Consider the following 19,499-nt stretch of genomic DNA (forward strand, 5'->3'; position numbering starts at 1 on the left):
AAATTAAAATTTGAATTTAAAGGGTTATTTCTTAATGCTATTTAAGAACTAACTTACAAAGATGGAAGCTCACAATAGTAAATAGAATTTGGGAAATTGCATAATTCAGCGTGAGAAGATAAAAGAGCTAAAAGTTGCAAGTGAGAATAATCAGAAAATGCTGAAAATTGATAATCAAGAAGAAAAAATAGCAATAGAGAAAAAGAGGGTAAATTTAATACATATGTAATATTAAACAATGAACAATAATGAAATGTAGAGGAACAAGAGCCAATTAGAATTTCTAGAATTTTAAATAAGTACATGAGTCGAGGTTTTTTCATTTTTTTAATTAATTAAATAATATTATTTTAATTATTTTTTGATTTGTAAGTTATTTATTTAAAAGAAAATGTGGAAGGACAAGTGTCAATTAGAATTTCTAGAATTTTAAATAAGTACATGAATCAAGATTTTTCTTATTAAATCTTAAATTAAAGAATATAAAGAGTTGTAGCTAAATCAATATATACCACTACCAAATACAAATTTGTCAACGTTGTTAAACTTTAATTCTTTACTTATTTTCTTCTAATTAAGTTTTCTCAGTTATAAATTTAAATTACTTAATTGTCTTCTACTTGATGAAAAAGGAGAATTTCATCTTCTATTAATTAATATTAAAATATTTTATTTTTCTGAAATATCTAACTATTAATTTTATTTCAGTATTTTAAATCTATTCTATAAGACAAGCTACGACAGCATAGTCGATTAGGACTACTTAGGTTTTATTATGGGTTTCACTTATTACTATGTTACGTAGATTTTATTTCAATGAACATATACTTTATGAGATTTCTTTTAAATCCATTTAATGAATTGATTATGTAGAGGAAATAAAGGGGAAAAATAAATAAATATTAATATTGACTATAGAGAGGTGTTATAACTCACCATCACCATTTCATTTTCAGCTTTATTATTTACTCCTTTCGTTTCTAATTATTTATCATGATTTCTATTTTTAGAGTCAAATTATAAAATCTTTGACTAACACTTTAAGATATATTTTTTTATCCTATTAATATGCAAAAAATTATAATTTATAGTTCTTTTCATATAATCTTTTTTTTTAAAAAAAATATCGAATTAATGTGATCTAATTTACCTTTAAAAATTAGTCAAATTGACTTTCGATAAGCGCAACATAACAAACAATTCCGAACGGAGGGGTATGTACATATAGATTGGAAGATGAACAAAGCAAATAAATCACGAATATAGTCCAACAATATAAAATTAATATAAATAATACACATTCAAGAGACTTTATGGTGATTGATTCATGTACTAATATGATTATATACTATTTAATTTATTAAACAATCTATAACATTTATATTTAATGTAGGAATAAAACCGTAATCTAACTTTTACCTAAAAACTTTCCTGACTTTTATGTTGATCAGTACAAACAAAAGGAGGTTCATGCATTATGGCTAGATTCCTCTTACCACTATAGAGCATGACAAAGTTGGTACAAGTATATATTTTTCAAAAATTGCTCAACTATATGTATAACTGTCCATTGCTGCATCATAGTATGCCCCAATGGTTGAACGCGATTTTCTGGCGCTGTCTCCTCCGTCTGGGAGTGCAGTTTACTGACTGTTCAGTTGAAACCTGGAAAAGAATTGGAGTCGGACAGACAAAGATGAGTCATGTACCAAATAGAAACCCCTCCTTTTTCGAAAAAGAATGTAGTTATAGAGGGAAGAAGCTCTAGTAGAACAAATTCAATCGGTTTAAAACCAAACGATGAAGCTAGAAATCTAAACTGAGGCACTTGTATAATATCAAAATAAAGTGATCTGGTTCAGCATATATCTTCAAATATGCAATCATCTAGAAAGATATACACACACATTTCCATTTGTAGCTGAGATGAGTCTACATTGCTTGAACATTGTATGAGCTTGATTAATGCAGTCATACGCACCTCGATGCTCACACAAATCAAAGGTGTGTCTGCAAGTTCCTAGCACTGAATTCTGATTAAGGGCCATTATTAGTCTGCACGTGGCAATAAGAAACTGAAGCCTGAGTTTTCTCGAATAAGTGGGGGTGGTTCAATGTCTGCAATATCAATCTGATCCATTGATTTTGACAGGTCATCAATTGAGAAGGGTATGCTGCAACCATGATCAACAAGGGCGATCAGTGATAAGTGAAAGTACATTCTAAGGAAGTGGTGCACAAAAAAAAGGTAATGGCAAGTTTAGGATAATGGAATTGTATATCCAACCTCGAATCATCGTCAAGCAAAAAAGAATTGCTGACTGCATTGTTAGAGTCTTCAGTCATTAATACACGCATATTGGCTATAACCTGTCAAATAATCGATAAACTCTACTCATTACTTGCCAGCAGATGAAAAAAGTAAAGAGTGTTTTGGGCAGATCAAAGATGCAGGAGACGGTGTTCTAAGTTGATAAGCCACTCCCAGCAAGAAATAATGAATTCATGCTGTAGTGAAGCAGGGATTGAGGACATACTATTGAAAAATTGTTGTATCTAACTTGAGAATGGCCATAAAATCAATATGCACTATATGAAACAAAGGAACATCAAAATTATAGATTATCTGGTATCAAAATAACATCTAGAACTTTTTTTCTGGACAAAAGTTGAGGCTTACATCTGATGAAAGGCTATGTGTGCCATATTTGTCGTCCCAATACATTGTGCTAATTCTGTAAAGTTGTTGAATGCTAAGCACCTGTTCATGATTTACAACTTTAATGAAAATGATAACGAATGGGCTCAAGAGATAGTATTTGGAATATGTAGTAGTCCAGTACTTACAGGACATAGATCATGGCTTATTTCATCCAATGTCTTCTTTGGCTTCTGGTGTATGACCTATTATAGTCCAAAAGGAGCACAATTAAGGATCACTTATGATAAAATATGGACAAAGCTCATTCCAAATACTTTGGAACTACAGTTTTTAGGTTTGTGTACTCAAATTCTGTGACACACAATCATTCATGATTATATTGCATAGGAATAATAAGTATGAAAAGAGATCTTGTTTAACATGGCAAGGACAGAAATTTGCAATTTTAATGTCCTCCTATTTTATATTAGTAGGCAAAATGTTGCTGTTGTTTCTTTTCCTGAAAAATATGCACTAGAGGAAGTGTCCTTTGCCTTTACTTTTCAGTATACATATTCAGTTGTATGTTTAATCCAAATTACAAGATGCATTACCAAGAATCCAATTGCCTGTCTTATATGCTTGAGCTCCTCCCAAGCTAATCCTGTATACTGAACAAGCTCCCTTCATCAGTGTAAACAAAAGACACGGTGAATAGTGTGTAACAAGTGGCAGGAGACCAAGGTACCTCATCAGTTGCTTTGTAGCACCAGTGCTCAAGTTCCGCCAAGCCAGTTTTGACATATTCACCATTGCTAAATGAACAGCATTCTCTTCTCAGCAAAAGGCTACAGCAAGGAGGCACAAATAAAGAAAATAGGGTTAATTATATAGCTGAATCTTGAAGCTATAAGAATAATATGAGATTCCCTCGACAACAGACCTGTTAAATAATTGGACATTGATGAAAGAAAAGACTTGTGTAAATACTTTGCGCACGAGAAATGGAGGCACCTGAAACACAAGAGAGAAAATAAACCTTCTACCACGAGGAACCAATATACACTTCTTTTCATAAATTTATGACTTAATTATCTTGAGACTGTTCTGCCTCAATGCATCAATTACTCAACAGACGATCACAATCTTCAGAAAAGTTGGGCCGTTCTTCCTTCAGCTTGAATATATTACTTATATTACACAAAAGTAGCTTTTTATTAACTACTATGCTAAACATTGTACTGACTGCCTGTCAATATGATTAGAGTTCCATAAGATCTTTCACTATAGAGCAAAGCAGTAATCTGTCAAATTAGCTATATTTTGAAAAGATAACTAGTAACCACAGGTGAGTTGAATCAAGTTATAAATTGCATCTCATATCCTATATCATATTAGCCCTTTTGATAAGAATATGATGAGAGCTACCCAACACCATTGCTTCACGAAATCTTTTAAGTTGGACTGCAGAGGATAGTGGAGCTCCGGATTTGTGTAGTTTCAGTTCAACCGACAAGAACTAGGAGAGCAAGAAGTTCGAGCATTTTCACTATTTATACTAGTAATCTGAGTAAGATCAGAGCAGATCAGCTATACAAATACCAAAATAAGGATCATAAATTCCAAAATTTGTCTGCAAAACCACTTCAGTCCTATTGTTATAGCTACTTTTGGTTCTGATCTCTTTCTCTTCTTTGTCCTGTTCACTCAAGTCCAATATTCAGATGGGAAAATATCAGATACCATCACATCACTTTTATAAACTTCTTAAAGTAAAACCACATGAACCTAAGAACTCCACCATGATAGTTTTCCTAGACTTTTTTGCTAGGAGCCACATCTCTAGCAAGTGTCAAAATGTCTCTAATTCTCCCTCCATCCACTTTTACTAGTCCACTTTTACTTGTTCAGTTTGGAAAACCAAGAGATAATTTTCATTTTATACCCATTTTACTTTTCTTATCACGTACAATTCATCTTCCAACTTATAATAATTAGAGGTGATATATTAAAATTACCCTTTTGTTTATTGCTTCTTAAGGGTGTCGCAAATCAAACATAAACAAGTAAACATGGATGGAGGGAGTATAAAGATATAGGTGGATATTGGAGCTCAAGAACAATAACAACTTCCACAGTACTGCAAACTAGCTTTTTCATTGGATTTGGGAGCAAAAGATGATATATGTTATAGTTCAGGTATTAGCAAGATATTGTGGAAAGTTCCTAAAAAAGCTGTGTAAATCTTTCTACTGTGTGAGTTATTCCTTCCACCTATATGAAGGATGCTCTGCTTGTTGGTGAAAAGAAGGGTAGAGAAAAAAGCAAAATCCATCAAAAGACAAGACATGCTCCAGAAAGGACTATGTGAAGATGTGTATCCACGAGAGAAGAAAGTTATATTTATTTTGCTAAACTAGAGCAGAAGAGTAATTGGAAAAAGATGATATATAATCATTAGATCATATTCATGGGTTGATGATATCAAGACATTTTATTCATATATAGGTTAAACAGCAAGTTATCTTTCATATCATGCAAAAGACTATTAATTCACCTTCCAAGTTCAAAGCAAGTAAATGGGAGGAACAAAGAAAAGACAGCATGAAAAAAAAGAAGCAATGTGTTTCTGAGACTCTTACATGATTGGCTTTCAATAAGTTCAAAAAGTTAGCAAGGCTCTTGACAATTCCTTGCCAGTGAGCAACCAAAATTTCCTGAGCAGCAGCATTTGCAAGTGTACGTGCTGTTGCCCCTTTCAGTAAACTTGCTCTGGATATTCTTGGTGCCTAAACCATAGATTGAAGCATGTAAAAAGGCTTTAGTACACCTAGAATCGAATGATCTCTACTATTTCAAAACAAATATTTAGATTGGTCTATGACAATATCTTGAACCTGAATGCACAACCCCAGCAGAGGAGAAATCTCTTTCTTAAGATTATCACGGATCATTCCATAAATCTTTTCTACATATGCTGTTAGCTGCTGTTTAAACAACAAAGCAGGATATTTGGCCTCAACTTGGCGTAAGTTATCCACTCCACCGGCCGACTCACCATCAATGAGAGAAAGATTGACACCTTGAGGGGTTCCACGAAAGCTCTATAAATTGTTTAATCAGCATCAAGTGCGATAAATATATGATAAATAACAATGTTGAAATGGAAAATTTTCACCTGTGTCATTCTCCCAAATAGAGTGGCTGACGATGATCGCCTGTGCTGTGGGGTCATCCCAGCAGCACCACCAGCTTTTAATGTACGTTGCAGCAGCAGCAATAGAGTGGATGCATTGGATAGCCAATAGGCTAACATATCATTGTTGTCCTGAGTCTACAATGTTGAAAAACTAGTTTTTAAGTGAAAAAGAGGCATTTATTTATTGATCTGCATCATTCGCAGTGAAATTGTATAACTATATTAATACTGACCTCAATAGCTTGGCCAATGGTTTGTATTACCCTGTCAAAGATACTGGTTCGCTCTACTTCAAATGATCGCCACTGCCTAAGGCACTTGTAGATAATGCAGGCAGCAACAGGTCGGCCTTTAGAGAAGCCAAGGTGCTGTGCAATACACCGGATGATCAAGTCCTGATACTCCTGTTGTTTATCATTAAGTGATTTCTGTGGTCTTCCCTCCACCTCAGCACTCTCCCTTGAAAATGAAGTGCTATGCAGATCCTTTAAAAAAACAATTGTTAGTCAACCAACAAAAGAGGTCAGAAATATACTAGACAACTAATATGCAAGCCCTTGACTTACTACGCTATTCCTTGTGCTGCTCTCAGTCCTCTGCCAATATCAAAGAACAGGGAAAAATTAGTCATAGATTTAACATCCAATATGAGCAAAGGTTTTCAGGATTACCTGAATACTTGATCTTGACCGTCCCGACAGCAATTTATTGTTCTGTGCCATTGTCAGAGCCTGCTGGCGAAGTACTTTATTTTCCGACTCTATGTTGGTGAGCTTTTCTTCGAGCCTATTGGTAAGACGAACAAATATTTTCATCAGCTAAATCCTGAAATAATCCAAGGTACTCCTAGATATCCATTTTATATAGTACAAAGATATAACTGAAGGACAAGAGTTGGTCTATTCTTTAATTTTATTTGCAATATTCCAAACAAGTATTCAAACCAGGTATAGATCCAGAGCTATCCTTTCATCTACATTAGTTAGAGGTGACTATGACAAGCATTAGTCACTAAAAGAGGACCATTAACTTATGGATCCTCCTGAGCACAGCTTCAGCAATTTTTCTTCAAGTCATAGGACAAATTAAACTGGTGTGTGGACATCTATATAAAAAAAAACTAAATGTATGAACATCTCATCTAAAGGCTTGAACCGAGAGAGGATATACATTTATTTATTCATATCGTTTGAAGCACTGCCCCCACATGTGAGCCCCTTTTGTTTTGGGCTCTCAAGAAAGTAGAAATATTTTGTTGATGGATGGTGATGGAGCTTGAAGCCACGTCCTCTGCCTGCATTGATACCGTGTGATATTGTATGAAATGAATGCTCTAACTTAAGATATTATAGAGGGGATACTTAAGTAGGCATCGTTAGCTATTATAGTATGTCAAACTTCTTGGTAAAGCCTCTACGACTGTCACTTATCCTGAATCATACCAGCTAATTTGACTGATAACATACCCTCCCTATCATGAAAGAGGTAGAACAACTTGGTATTTTATTCAGGACACTACTCTCGAGTTTGAATCTTAGCTTTAGATCAATTAGAAGAATAAACAGAAGGATATTCCCCCTCCACAAGTAGATTTTGAAAAATGAAATTTGTTACTTGCCATGAATGAGCCAGCATTTGTTAGTGCCGGTCATGGCCCCTTTGCTGGGTTGTGACAATTCTGTACTTTAGTTATTTCTTTTGAATTCTTGAACAAAAGGTTGGTGATCTCAATTTTTACAGTAGATAAGGAGTAAAACAGGTATCAATTTATTCGAGTAGCTACCTGCTCATTGATTCCTGATATTGTTGAACTTTTTTTTCAGTTTCTTCCAACTTCTTGTGCTTTTCTTCACTTGATTCTTGCGAGTCAGCACGTTTCTTTTCTATCTCATCAGCACGTTGCTTTTCAGATTGCAATAACACCTATATAAAGGTATCAGCATGAAACTATCAACCATATGTTAGTGGAAAAAAGATGGAACTTACACACAAATTCTGTATTTTTCTTTCCTTTGTTCTTTAATGGGGGAACATCAGGTTGGGAGCACTTAGAGTTAATTCTACGAGTTCAGTGTCGGTACCTTTAAATTTTCCACTTCTGCATTTAAAGCATCAATCTTTTCTGTATCTTCAACAAGAACCGGCTTCTCTTCCACGATAGAGGTTGCTTCTTCAATTGCTTTCTGAGCAGTCTCACGTTCCTTGATGAGCAGTGCATTCGTTTGATCCACTTTGCTCTGCGCATCTTCCAAGGTATTCTTCAGCTTTGCTATTTCCTGGCTCTTTGCCTCTTCCAAGTCCGTCTGTTAAATAATGCATCAAACAGTGTCCCTTTCTCAAAATGGACAACTTATCATAATCCACAAGGTCAAAAGTGGCAATTATATTTAGCTTTCAAGTAATATTTTGTTCCCCACTGATTTTCAGATTAATTCTCCTCTTGCTTTATGTATCTTGCAGGAAAAGGAAATGCAAGATTGGCTTAATTCAAGTGTATTACCCTTAGACGTTTCTCCAACTGCAGACGCCATGTAAGTTCTTCAACCTGTTTTTCAAGCTTATCCTTTGCTTCTTTTAGTGCACCTGTTTCTCTTGAAGCCTGAAGATATTGGAAATGTGTGTTATAGATCCAAAAGCGATGAGAATATTAGCAATAGACTGTTAGATACGGATAGACCAAAAATAAGAATTTTATTGTATCAATAGCAAACGACAAATCTGTTACAAAACAAGGGATACTAAATGGACAACCACAATATGTGAAACAAGAAGGTTTAAATCTGTAATTAGACACAGGACTTCTGAGTTCATCACTCATCGACATGTGTATTCATTGTTAATTACATGTAGACTGCATGCTTTTGATTTGACTTCCAATGTTCAGAAGATTAAATTGCTGATACTGTTTTTATTGCTTTGCTCGAGAATCCTAACCACGCCTGATGGGTTTTACCAACAGGAAGCTTCATAATGCTCATCTCTTTCCGGTAAAGGTTCAGAGAAGCAATTAAGTGATCCATCATGCTGCAGAATAACTTTAGCCTTTCGTTATGCAAATAACAACAAACAAGGTGAATTATGCACCGTGTAAGTAAAGGCCATAGCTAGCAGATTATTACTTGGTCAGAGAGCATCATCTCAGTGCAATCAAAGGAAATTGAAAATGTGATACAGGATAGACGGGATAACAGCCAAAAACTACCATCTTTAGTTTCCGAAGCTCTTTCTTTGCAACCCTTCCCCTCCATCTGCATTGTGTTACTATTGATGCAATTATGAGTTTCTTGTAGTATGAAAAGGCTCTGTGACCATGCCAATGTGCCTGCAAGTAACTTTTCTAGTTAATAGCGAGAACAAAAAGACTTGGTCAACCCTCTGAATCAATAGAAAACAAGTAAACAAACTTGTATAATAATTGCTGCTTTGGTTTGTCTTTTATATCTGAATTCCTTTCTTGCAGCTGTCGCTCGAATTCCTGTCTGAAGAGCAATGACATTGATTTTGAGTCCTGTGTAGGACTTTCGGGCCAAGTGTCCACGCAATTTTGTCTGGATTTTGATAGAAGCAGCTTCTTTTTTCATGTTGTCGAACACTTTGCAAGCAAGCCTTCCTGTTGACCATCACAAAGCGAGAACACAGAATTTGGTAGATATTATCAAAATAGTAGTAATCGCTTTAATATTGAAAGCTGCCAAATGTATCTTGTCAACATTGTTTCCTTATTATGGAACTCAGCAACTTGTAAGTCAAACTATAAGAGCCCTTCAACACGGAATATGAAAGAAAACCGTGTGCCATAATTTATGGTTGTATAAACTCTCTGAAGGGTGAAAAACAACAGATGTCGAAAAGGTATTGATACAGAAAAGAAGGTTCACATCTTTCATTAAAAACAACAACAACAAACCCAGCATAATTTAACAAGAGCGGGTTTGGGGAGGGTAGTGTGTACACAGACCTTACCCTACCTTGTGAAGATGGAGGTTGTTCCTATAGACCCTCAACTCAAAGAAGGAAGAGAAAGAGGCAGTAGCAACAAGCAAAAATAACAAGAAGATAACAGGATAACTGAGGCTAAAAATACAAAGTAATAGAAATCTAAGAATAAGATTATACAAGAATAACTAATACCATGGGAACAGTGTTATCAAAAGCGCGCTTAAGCCCTGAAGCGAGGCTCAAAACGGGTTGAGCGCTTTGCCTCGCTTTATGTGCGCTTCAGTGTCGTCATCAAGGTTCTAAGGCAAACATTTCCATGCCAATGAGCCTCATATGAAGCAGTGACACTAAATAAATTGCAATAATCCTAGCTCATTGCGTAAAACATCTAGAACATACAAAACAGAGTCCCCAAGTTGAATAGTTGATCGAGAAAAAAAATACAAATAGACAAACCTCGACATGAGGATTGTAAGCAAATTGCAGCCTTCTGCAATGCAAGAAAGTATTTCCTAGTGATATGAGTTCTAATTTTCCTTTGAATTGTCTTAGCTGCTGTGGCTAGTTTCAGTGCTCTGCGTGCATCCAGCTCAGCCATCTGACCAGCTCTGAGAAAAACTTTCGTTTTCCCAATCTGCAAGACCATTTGTCCGACAAAATCATTGATTCATAAATTTGGACCTCATGTTACGCTGAATTGAAGAGTGCATCAACCTTAAGAATGCTGCATGTAAAATGTATGACAATGTTGTGGAGAACTACTACAAGCAAATGAACCAATTTTAACCATGTGAACAGTGGATATTAATATCCTAGCCCTCAGCATATTTTTAGAAAACTATAGTAAGCAATGCCCGCCTACATGCCAGCAATCCATAAAAAAGTGGACATAAAACTGTTGAAGACAACGACAAATTAACCATGGTTTAGAATTATGCCTGACTTTTCAAAAATAAGAATATGATTTTCTATCCTTAAGGTGAAAAAAGACAGCAACGGAAAACCTAGTTCCTTGCTTGAAATTGCTCGGTCAACCTGACATCACACCTTGCAAAATAGGTATAACAGAGATGTTTTAAGAGATGAGCCATATCAACCAGTTGAAATAGGTTCTAATACATTGATTTTCTACTAAATGGGAAAGTGTTAGACGAGAAAGAGATACATCAAATTGAAAAATGTAGAACTATAGATTGTGACGTCAAATAAGTATAAAATCAGCTTTGGGGATAAGCAAAGCAAAACGTCAACTAACCTGAGCCCCAGCAAGCCCCATTTTTTCCAGAATCTTTTTGCACGCAACTTTTTCATCGGCACTGTCCACAAGAAGGTCAAATCGAGATAGCATGTCAGTTCGTCATCAAAAAGTCAAGCATCCATAAATTAAAGTGCTTTTGAAAACATAAAGTTGTTGGATTAGGCACACAAAACCAGTACTTACTTCCCTTCCAAGACCTCTGGAGCAAGAAGCCCAAATCGGTTAAGAAACTCAAAGAATGTCTTACGGGTAGGGTAGCCAGCACAACTAATTCTAATTGCTTCTAGAACACCCTGAGAACAACAAAATCTAAGCATATGGTTCGAGAGTACAAACAAAATCTTCATCTGAAAATGTCAAATTTTACTCACACCACAACGCAGTTGCTGCAAAATATTAACATTCTCAAAAATTGCAGGTTTTAATTGATTGTTAGGCTTCACGCATCTGATATAATGAGGTTCCGTAGAATTCAGAGTTTCCATCAATGATGTAAGTTGTAACTGCACCAGTTTAATCAGAACATCAGACTTTCACATTCTTTTAAAGCAGTAAGGACTTGGCAATCCTGTTAGTGCTTAGATGAAAAATATTCTCAGTTCACCAAAATCTGTCAAAAGTATATGCAAGTCAGTAACTACCTTAAAACGAGAACCGATGGATGAGAACTTTGACGACTTGGCTGATTTGGTTGTCTCCTCAGCAACAGGAGGGAAGAGGCCAGCTACAAATGAGCATTTGGAAGCACTTAACAAATCTTGATGCTCAGGAACAACATAGTCTTTGTTCTTATCCAAAAACAGATCAGACTGGTATAGAACCTGAACAGAAAGTAAGGGTTTAAGACACCAAAAAAATGACCTTTACTGTTAGTAATACCTGTATCTAACACAAGAACATTTGACTGAACAGCTTACTCAGATGAAACTGTTTACCTCTCCAGCATAATGAGCAATGGTAAAATCAGTGCGAGACAGTTTTGGTTTGATAAATCGTTTGTGGACCTTGAATGTCTGATAAAGCTTCTGAGAGAATGTTTCATGAGTTGACTTGGGGAACATACTGGAAGAGTCCACATCAAAGAGAATATCAATTAAATTATTCCTTGCCAAGATAGAAGCATATACAACACAGAGACATTAAATGCAGGAATCAATGCACATAGCAGTATAACATTCATACATACAGATAAAATGCTATACATCTTACCAGGCTTCATCAAGAAGAGCAATGATGCCTCCAGGTTTCTGCAAAAGCAATACAAATCAGCTTACAACTGGTGCAGTACAACAAAATTGGTAGGCTCTTTTAAGTGGAAAGTGATGAACAAGGGAATCAGTAAATGCTGAGAAACGGTGTCTTTGCAGAAATCTATTGCACCGATAACTTTTAGTAATTTCCAATACAATAGTTGAATCTATTTGGACCTGATAGTGCTGTTTTCCTAAATAGAAAAACAGATTTTATTACACAAACAAATAAAGACGTCCACTAGAAAACCAAAGATAATGGATTAATACAAGAAAGAAAAATAAAAACTTATAAAATTAAAAGAGAACACCATGATAAAAGGACTAAAAAGATCTAACAAAATCAATCAGTAAAATTAAAATAAAATGAAATGAGATGAATTTCTCTTTCAAAAATTCGAGTTAAATCAATTGAATAATTTCTAGTGATTTTATTTCATACGAACAAATTTATTTGGAAGCTACCTGTGTCTATAACTGTCAAACTAAGACCAATTTGATCTTTCTACAATTTGACAAGAATATATTTTGGCATCATACATTTTAAAAAAAGGCAAAAAGAAATCAAAGAAAAAAAGACTTGATTTGAAGAAGAAAAATCTATATCAATGTCTTCAACAGAACTCTTTCCAGTTAAAGCAACTTATTTGGGTTTTAGATAGATCAATTTTGATCATTGTCAGTTATGTGCACGACACATGCATGCAAATTAGTATTAGAAAGTCAGAATCCAAGAAAATTCTGATCAACACTCACTAAACAAGTCTCCTTGTCTGGTTACTTTTGTAGTAGACACATGACAAGTAGAATGCAGAGAAACAGAAATGGATGTACATATTGAGGAGCACTTCTCTGCTAAACTAAATGAGGAAACCTTTTCAATAAGATCCAGAACATCCTTATTATCCACAAATTCTATGTAGCTCCAATCGATCTCTTCTCTAGTGTATTCCTCCTGTTCCATCTTGAACACGTGCTGGAAAACAAATATACCCTAGTTCAGTTTTTGGCTTAGAAGATATTGACAGAAATTCTCTAAAATCTCAACTACAAATACCTGGTTAAAGTGTTGCTGCAGCTTCTCATTTGTGAAATTAATGCAGAATTGTTCAAAACTGGTACACAAAAGTCAAAAGAGTCAAATGTCGAAACACCACATTCAACAATATCCTGTGTACTCCAATGATTTGACTCCTACCTATTAGTTTTAAAACTTTCAAAACCATAAATGTCAAGAACACCAATAAGAGATTTTGAGTTTGGATCTTGACCAATTGAGTTATTTATTTTGTCCACCAACCTGTAAGCAGTTGAAAATTGTGCATCTTAGTGTCAAATAATCAGTAACAAACCACATCAAACGATCTGGTTGAGACAATAGAATCATACCAGTCAAACAAGCGAGAATATAATGTTTTAGCAAGCCCATCTCTACTAACTGTTGCAGCATCAGGATCAAGACTTCTCTTTATTACTTCTTCAGGTGTGACCATTACACGTTTCAATAGTGCATCTTCCAAATCCTTAAGATCACACCTGATATAAGAATTGAATCACATCAAACTCTCATCAACAAAGAACAAATTAAGAGAGAGAAGTAAAATTTGAAAGCCAAGAACATACATCAAAAGCTCTGCAACAGTCTGAAGATGGAACTTAGACTTCTCATCTTTTAACACTGATGAATCAATTTCTTTGCCCTTTGCAAACTGAAGATTACCAAGGTGAAGAACGGAAGCCACTACTCTAAAGATTGCTTCCTGAAAAGGAAACGAGTGACTTCTTAGACTCTGAATCAAAATAAAAACTGCAGCACAAACTAAAGGAACCAAGGCATTACCTGCTCTTTCTCACTAATGCCAACAACATCCATGGCCCTCCTTGTTGCCAGATAATCTTGAGCATCACTTACACCTACTAGCTCATAGCAACTCGATTGATTAAGATAGTGAAATGTTTTAGGATCCCCCAACTTATACTTTTCAACCTCCTGTTAAGATTAAAAAACTGTCAGAAAAACATCAAGACTATCAAATAAGTTTACATCAAGAGCTGAAAAATATAAAAAAGGAGAGCAGCTTTAAATCCAATTACCTCCTGGGGTGCTGCACATAGAAGGTAGAAACAATGATAGTTGCGTTCAGGATCTGAAACTTGGCAAACACGAGACCTTTCAAGGAGGTAAGTTCTAATAGCTGCACCAGATATTCTTCCATTTTTGTCAAACTGAATCTCCACAAATTTACCAAAACGACTGTAATAACATAAGTATAAGCATTTAGAAGAAAAAATGTATGCCAAAACAACTAAATTAGTCACTGGATGCATGAGTGGAACAGTATCTCACCTTGAATTGTTATTTCTAACTGTTTTGGCATTGCCAAATGCTTCAAGTACTGGATTTGACTGGAGATAAACCAGAGTTAAAAAAATAACAAAACCAGTAAGAAGGCAGAAAAAAATAACTGACGACCCTTAAGCTTGAAGCTCTCTCATCCCTAATGATTTATACTTTTTAGACATGAAACAGGTTGTTTTAAGATTATTATATTCAAATAAATAAGAAGGAAAGTACAATGATATATTACATAGAGCACAGTGACCCCTTCACAAGCTTTTTATAAGTCTATAACAAAGCAAAATGCTAATGAATTCATCAGAACCAAGAATGATCTCTTTTGAATGCCCTTCAGAAAATCTTTATTGATCTTAATAGGTCATTTTGTTCAGAACTTTCTCAGACATCTAGTCTATACCATTATTTTGTAATAGTTAATCTGTAAAAGTAATAAAAATCATTGTATTTAACATAATAACAGTAATAGGTTACCTTTCTCAAGAATTTTGCACATTACAGTAAAGATTCTCACTTCAATTAGTTTCATTTCTTTCATTCAGTCTTAAACTTTGTCCTGTAATGTATCTTATGTTTCATTCATATCCACACATTCAAAACAGAGATGTTCCACGAAATTACCATATTTATTTCTCCATTTATAGAGCTAATTGAGTAGCACTACCATCTTTACTTCATATTTTATCAAATAATGGTCTCATGTCATGTACTTCAGATGTTCAGCATGTAGGAAGTGCCGTAGCAAATGCAGCATTTATGCCACAGAGCTTCAGTATGTAAAAATAACGTAAGTTATGCAGAACTAAAGCCTCAAAAGAAAAATTTGCCAATGGCTAACCTACCCTTGTAAGTTAAAGGGGAAAAAGAGTTTAAACAAGCTCGACTCATCAAGATCATACAGCTTACCTCTAGAACTTGCTGCTCAACAGTTCGACCTTCAGTGCTTCTACGGCCGCCCAAATAAGCAAGGTATTGCATAAGCATTTTAGTAGTTTCAGTTTTACCAGCCCCACTTTCACCGCTGACCAATATTGAATTGCTTTTACCTTCATTTATCATCTGCCTGATTCATTTTATAATCTTAGTAACAATTGTATAGTGTTTGGGGGTAAATCATGGGGAGTGGAAGTTGAAACAGGAGTACCTGTAAGCAGCATCAGCAATAGCGAAGACATGAGGACTTAATTCTCCAAGTGGTGCTCCCTTGTATTGTTCCATCATGTGGCGATCATATAGATGAGGTAACTTTTGGAATGGATTGATGGCAATGAGAATACTTCCAGTATAAGTCTGTCATAATGTCACATTATGATAGAACCACCGATAGATACAACAATTCATTTTTTCATCTCACCAATATACAGAAATTGGACCATAAACTTACATAGATTTCATTGAGTTGATATCTTGAAGCCAAATTCTGCAAGACGCCAGGCTCATGCAAATATGATAACTTGGTCATGTCATCAACTCCACCAGCAGGAGCATCTTCATCTTTGGGATATATGTTTGATAAATTTACTGTGACCTAGATGAATTGAAAAGTGAAAGATAGGTAAGCAGTTACGAGTGAAGACATTGCCAATTAGAGTTGTGTCTGCTGCATTAAAATTTTGTGACAGTGCAACATAAGAGGGAACGAGACTGAGCTTATAATGCATTCTTAAACAAAAAAAACAACAGCAACTACTACGCTAAACAAGTTAGGGTCGACTATATGAACCCACACTTCTTCATTTAGGCTCAATTCACATTATCATCTTCATACTAAATAAAATGAAGTATAAATAAGTTAATATACAAATAACAACAATAATAATAATATTAAAAGTTTACTAACAAGACTAAAACCTATATCAACAAGTAGATATCATCTAGGATCTTTTTCTTCCATTGTGCCCTATCTTTAGCGAAGTTTCATTGATACCAAAGATTTGTAGGTCTTTTGAGACAACTTCTTCTGTATGATTTTAGGTATACCGCCCCTTTTACACCTTTACTTACTAGTTTCATACTTAATAGACTGGTGCATCTGTAGGTCGATACAAGACATGTCCAAACTATCTTAATTAACCTTGTCACACTTTATCCTCAACCTGTGCTACTTGCACCTTCTGGTGAATTTGTTCATTTTTAATCTTGTATAAACGCACATTCATCTTAGCATTTGCATCTTTGCAACACTCATCTTGTGGAAATGTCGGACTTAAAAAGCCCCATATTCACTACCATCTCGCATTGCCAGTCTTACAGGTATTCTATAAAACTTACCTTTCACTTTGGTAAGCATCCTTTATCACATAAAACCAACGGTAGAAAACAAAAGGGAAGAAACTGAGAAAATAGTCCTATATAAGAGGAAAGAAAGGATATAGTAAATACTTCTCACACTCTCCTTATGATGGAAATATAATATAATTTTTCTGAAACTAATTTGGAAGTGACATATGTCTTAACCTTACAAACAGAGGAGGATATAGTGAATTAGATACGAGTTGGAAAGACAATTCAAATAATCCTACACTCCTCTTGTAATGAAAGCTATGTGAGTGCAGACAATCATAGGTGCAAGGTACTTTACTTACTATATAATATAAATTCTAAACTAATATGGAAGTGATATACACCTTAACCTTACAGAGGCGGGTATAGGCTATAGATGAGAGCTTGTACGAACCCAGTAACATTGTATTTGACTCTCTATATGTATTTAAAAATTCACTTAACAAGTAAAAAGTTAATATATTTTGAAACCGTCAAATCGAATGGGTTGTTGTAGAATTCCGAACTTGAACCCACCATGTCCAAATCCTTGATATGCCTCTGCTCACAGAATATGCAACACACTTCATCACCAAGAATACATTCATTTGCAGTTTTGATGATGGCTTTGTCACTCGAAATTCATTTCAAGCCAATTTATTGTAAAATTACTGTTGATTGAGATAGAGTGCTAGTCACTAGTCATTCAAAACGCACACGTTCAAAAGATGAAGATAACGGAGATGAGGTTGCTCAGATGGATGAATGAGCATGCTAGGAAGATAGGATTAGGAACGTGGTTAAACAGGACAAGGTGAGAGGTGGCCTCTGTGGCGAACAAGATGAGAATCCAAGATGGTTAGGGCATGTGAAGAGGAGGCATGCAAATGAGGCTGGCTATAGTGCGTTTCAGGAGAGGTAGATGTGGGACAATGAATAAATTAGGGAGGTAATTAGATAGGTTATGACACATCTCCAGTTTCCTAAGACCCTAGATATGAAGGTGTGGAGGTCGAGGATTAGGTTAGAAGGGTTGTAGGTAGCCGAGTGTTGTCATACTTTCATTTGGGAGGCAAGGCGCTCTATTTTTCCGCAGGACCTCCCCTACAGTATCGTAGTATACTATTTAGTATTCACTTCGCGTCTTATTCTTCACTTTTTACTACTACATCACTTCACTTGCGCTTTTTTTTTTTAATTTCGCTATGTTGCTATCATTATTTTCCTTTCAATCCTACTTTGATTACATCTTTTTTGAGACTCCACCGAGAGTCTATCAAAAACATCCTACCCTCTCCAGACCCCAATTGTGGGACTAGACTAGGTATGTTATTGATGTTGAAGATAGATAAATCAGTTAGCATATAGAAAATAAGTATCTCATCCTATTGGATTCCATAATACACAGTGAAATTATCACAGGAAAACAAACAAGCAAACTGAAACTGCAAGAATAAAACAATGTTCCATGTAAAAAAGCTAACATACCTTCTTCCCATCAGATGTCTGGACCTGAACATCCTTTCCATTAATCTGTGATACTTGTCCGTCAATCCAAGCAACGGATTGATCCTCAATCCACACATGAGAGCCCACAATGATATTAACTGGAGTGCCCTGCATACAGTATCCCATTCCATCAGATCAGAAAGAAAAAAGTTCACTTAAAAAAACAATTTAGCAAAAAGAAGAGCAATGCAGCTCTATGTTTAAGGTGATTAACAACATACCATCTTTAGTAATTGAAATCAGTTCTTCATCTATAATACATAGATGAGACACAGTAACAAAACTCAATTCGAGAAATTTGATAGAAAACAAATGGCGCAGATCAAGTGTTCGATGAATTGCTTGAGTGAAGCAGATTTGTGAATGAGTGATCGATGGATGTGACATTGTTGGAGAAGAGAAGAGAAGCGAACGCTACGGAATAGGAATTGTTGAATCTTTCTATGAGTGAGTTTTTTTTTTTTCTTCTGTTTGTATATGTGTCCATTCTTGGCGGGAGCACCGGATCCGACCTCAAATTAACTGTCACGCACACACTATTCCATTTACATCTCCGTCTCGTCTCATATTATTTGTCCACTTTTACTTTTATTAGACTCACAATTGGTTTGTATTGTTATTGTTGTCTCATATTTTACTTTTTTGATAAAATTATTGCTAAAATTATCAATATATAGGACTCGTTTGGTCATAAATTTCCCAAATAATATTTGGAAAAAAAAATTAGTAAATAATATTTATTTATACAATTTGCCATTATTTGGCAAATATCCCAAATTCTAATTTTTTTCGTATTTGCATCAAATCTCATTATTTGGGATCTTTTGAAAATCAATATTTTACCCTAAACTTTTACCCTTTACAAAAGCACCCTCTATAATAGTTATTTGCGTTGTATTACATAATTTTTTTACGTGAACACCAAAATAGTGATGAAATACTTAGTGAATATTAAATAATGATATGATGGAAATGATAAAAAATTAGCTCAAGGTAACGAAGTCATGTGCTTCGTCTATTTCACGATGTATGGAATGATGCTTGTTGCACTCACTCGAAATTACCACATTGCTCTAGTGTCATGA

At 35.0% G+C, this 19,499-nt stretch overlaps 1 protein-coding gene across 3 annotated transcripts; it reads right to left on the reverse strand.

Annotated features, from left to right (window-relative positions):
* Positions 1-1,263: 1,263 nt before the first annotated feature.
* Positions 1,264-18,974, reverse strand: LOC101245463 (myosin-9-like). Of its 3 annotated transcripts, XM_069299003.1 has the most exons (39): positions 18,636-18,974; positions 18,394-18,522; positions 16,028-16,171; positions 15,788-15,933; positions 15,550-15,706; positions 14,635-14,693; positions 14,382-14,541; positions 14,128-14,277; positions 13,911-14,047; positions 13,677-13,823; positions 13,486-13,587; positions 13,345-13,402; positions 13,162-13,263; positions 12,247-12,284; positions 11,973-12,099; positions 11,679-11,858; positions 11,409-11,540; positions 11,221-11,330; positions 11,035-11,095; positions 10,236-10,413; positions 9,245-9,450; positions 9,043-9,162; positions 8,341-8,439; positions 7,922-8,143; positions 7,624-7,763; positions 6,512-6,626; positions 6,407-6,436; positions 6,074-6,325; positions 5,820-5,975; positions 5,539-5,745; positions 5,284-5,430; positions 3,585-3,655; positions 3,390-3,489; positions 3,256-3,312; positions 2,848-2,904; positions 2,681-2,761; positions 2,288-2,370; positions 1,982-2,174; positions 1,264-1,665 (listed from the first exon to the last, which is right to left on the reverse strand). In XM_069299003.1, exons 1-38 carry the CDS (start codon positions 18,636-18,638, stop codon positions 2,051-2,053), a joined length of 4,587 nt encoding a protein of 1,528 aa, XP_069155104.1. In that variant the 5' UTR covers positions 18,639-18,974; the 3' UTR covers positions 1,264-1,665; positions 1,982-2,050. The 3 variants fall into 3 exon arrangements, with proteins under 3 accessions (XP_069155104.1, XP_010321831.1, XP_069155105.1); XM_010323529.3 differs by lacking the exon at positions 18,636-18,974 and having other exon boundaries at positions 18,394-18,528; XM_069299004.1 differs by lacking the exons at positions 16,028-16,171; positions 18,394-18,522; positions 18,636-18,974 and having other exon boundaries at positions 15,550-15,702; positions 15,788-15,907.
* Between the last annotated feature and the right edge of the window lie 525 nt (positions 18,975-19,499).

The sequence above is a fragment of the Solanum lycopersicum genome, chromosome 6 (assembly GCF_036512215.1).
Source record: "Solanum lycopersicum chromosome 6, SLM_r2.1".
Lineage (NCBI taxonomy): Eukaryota > Viridiplantae > Streptophyta > Magnoliopsida > Solanales > Solanaceae > Solanum > Solanum lycopersicum.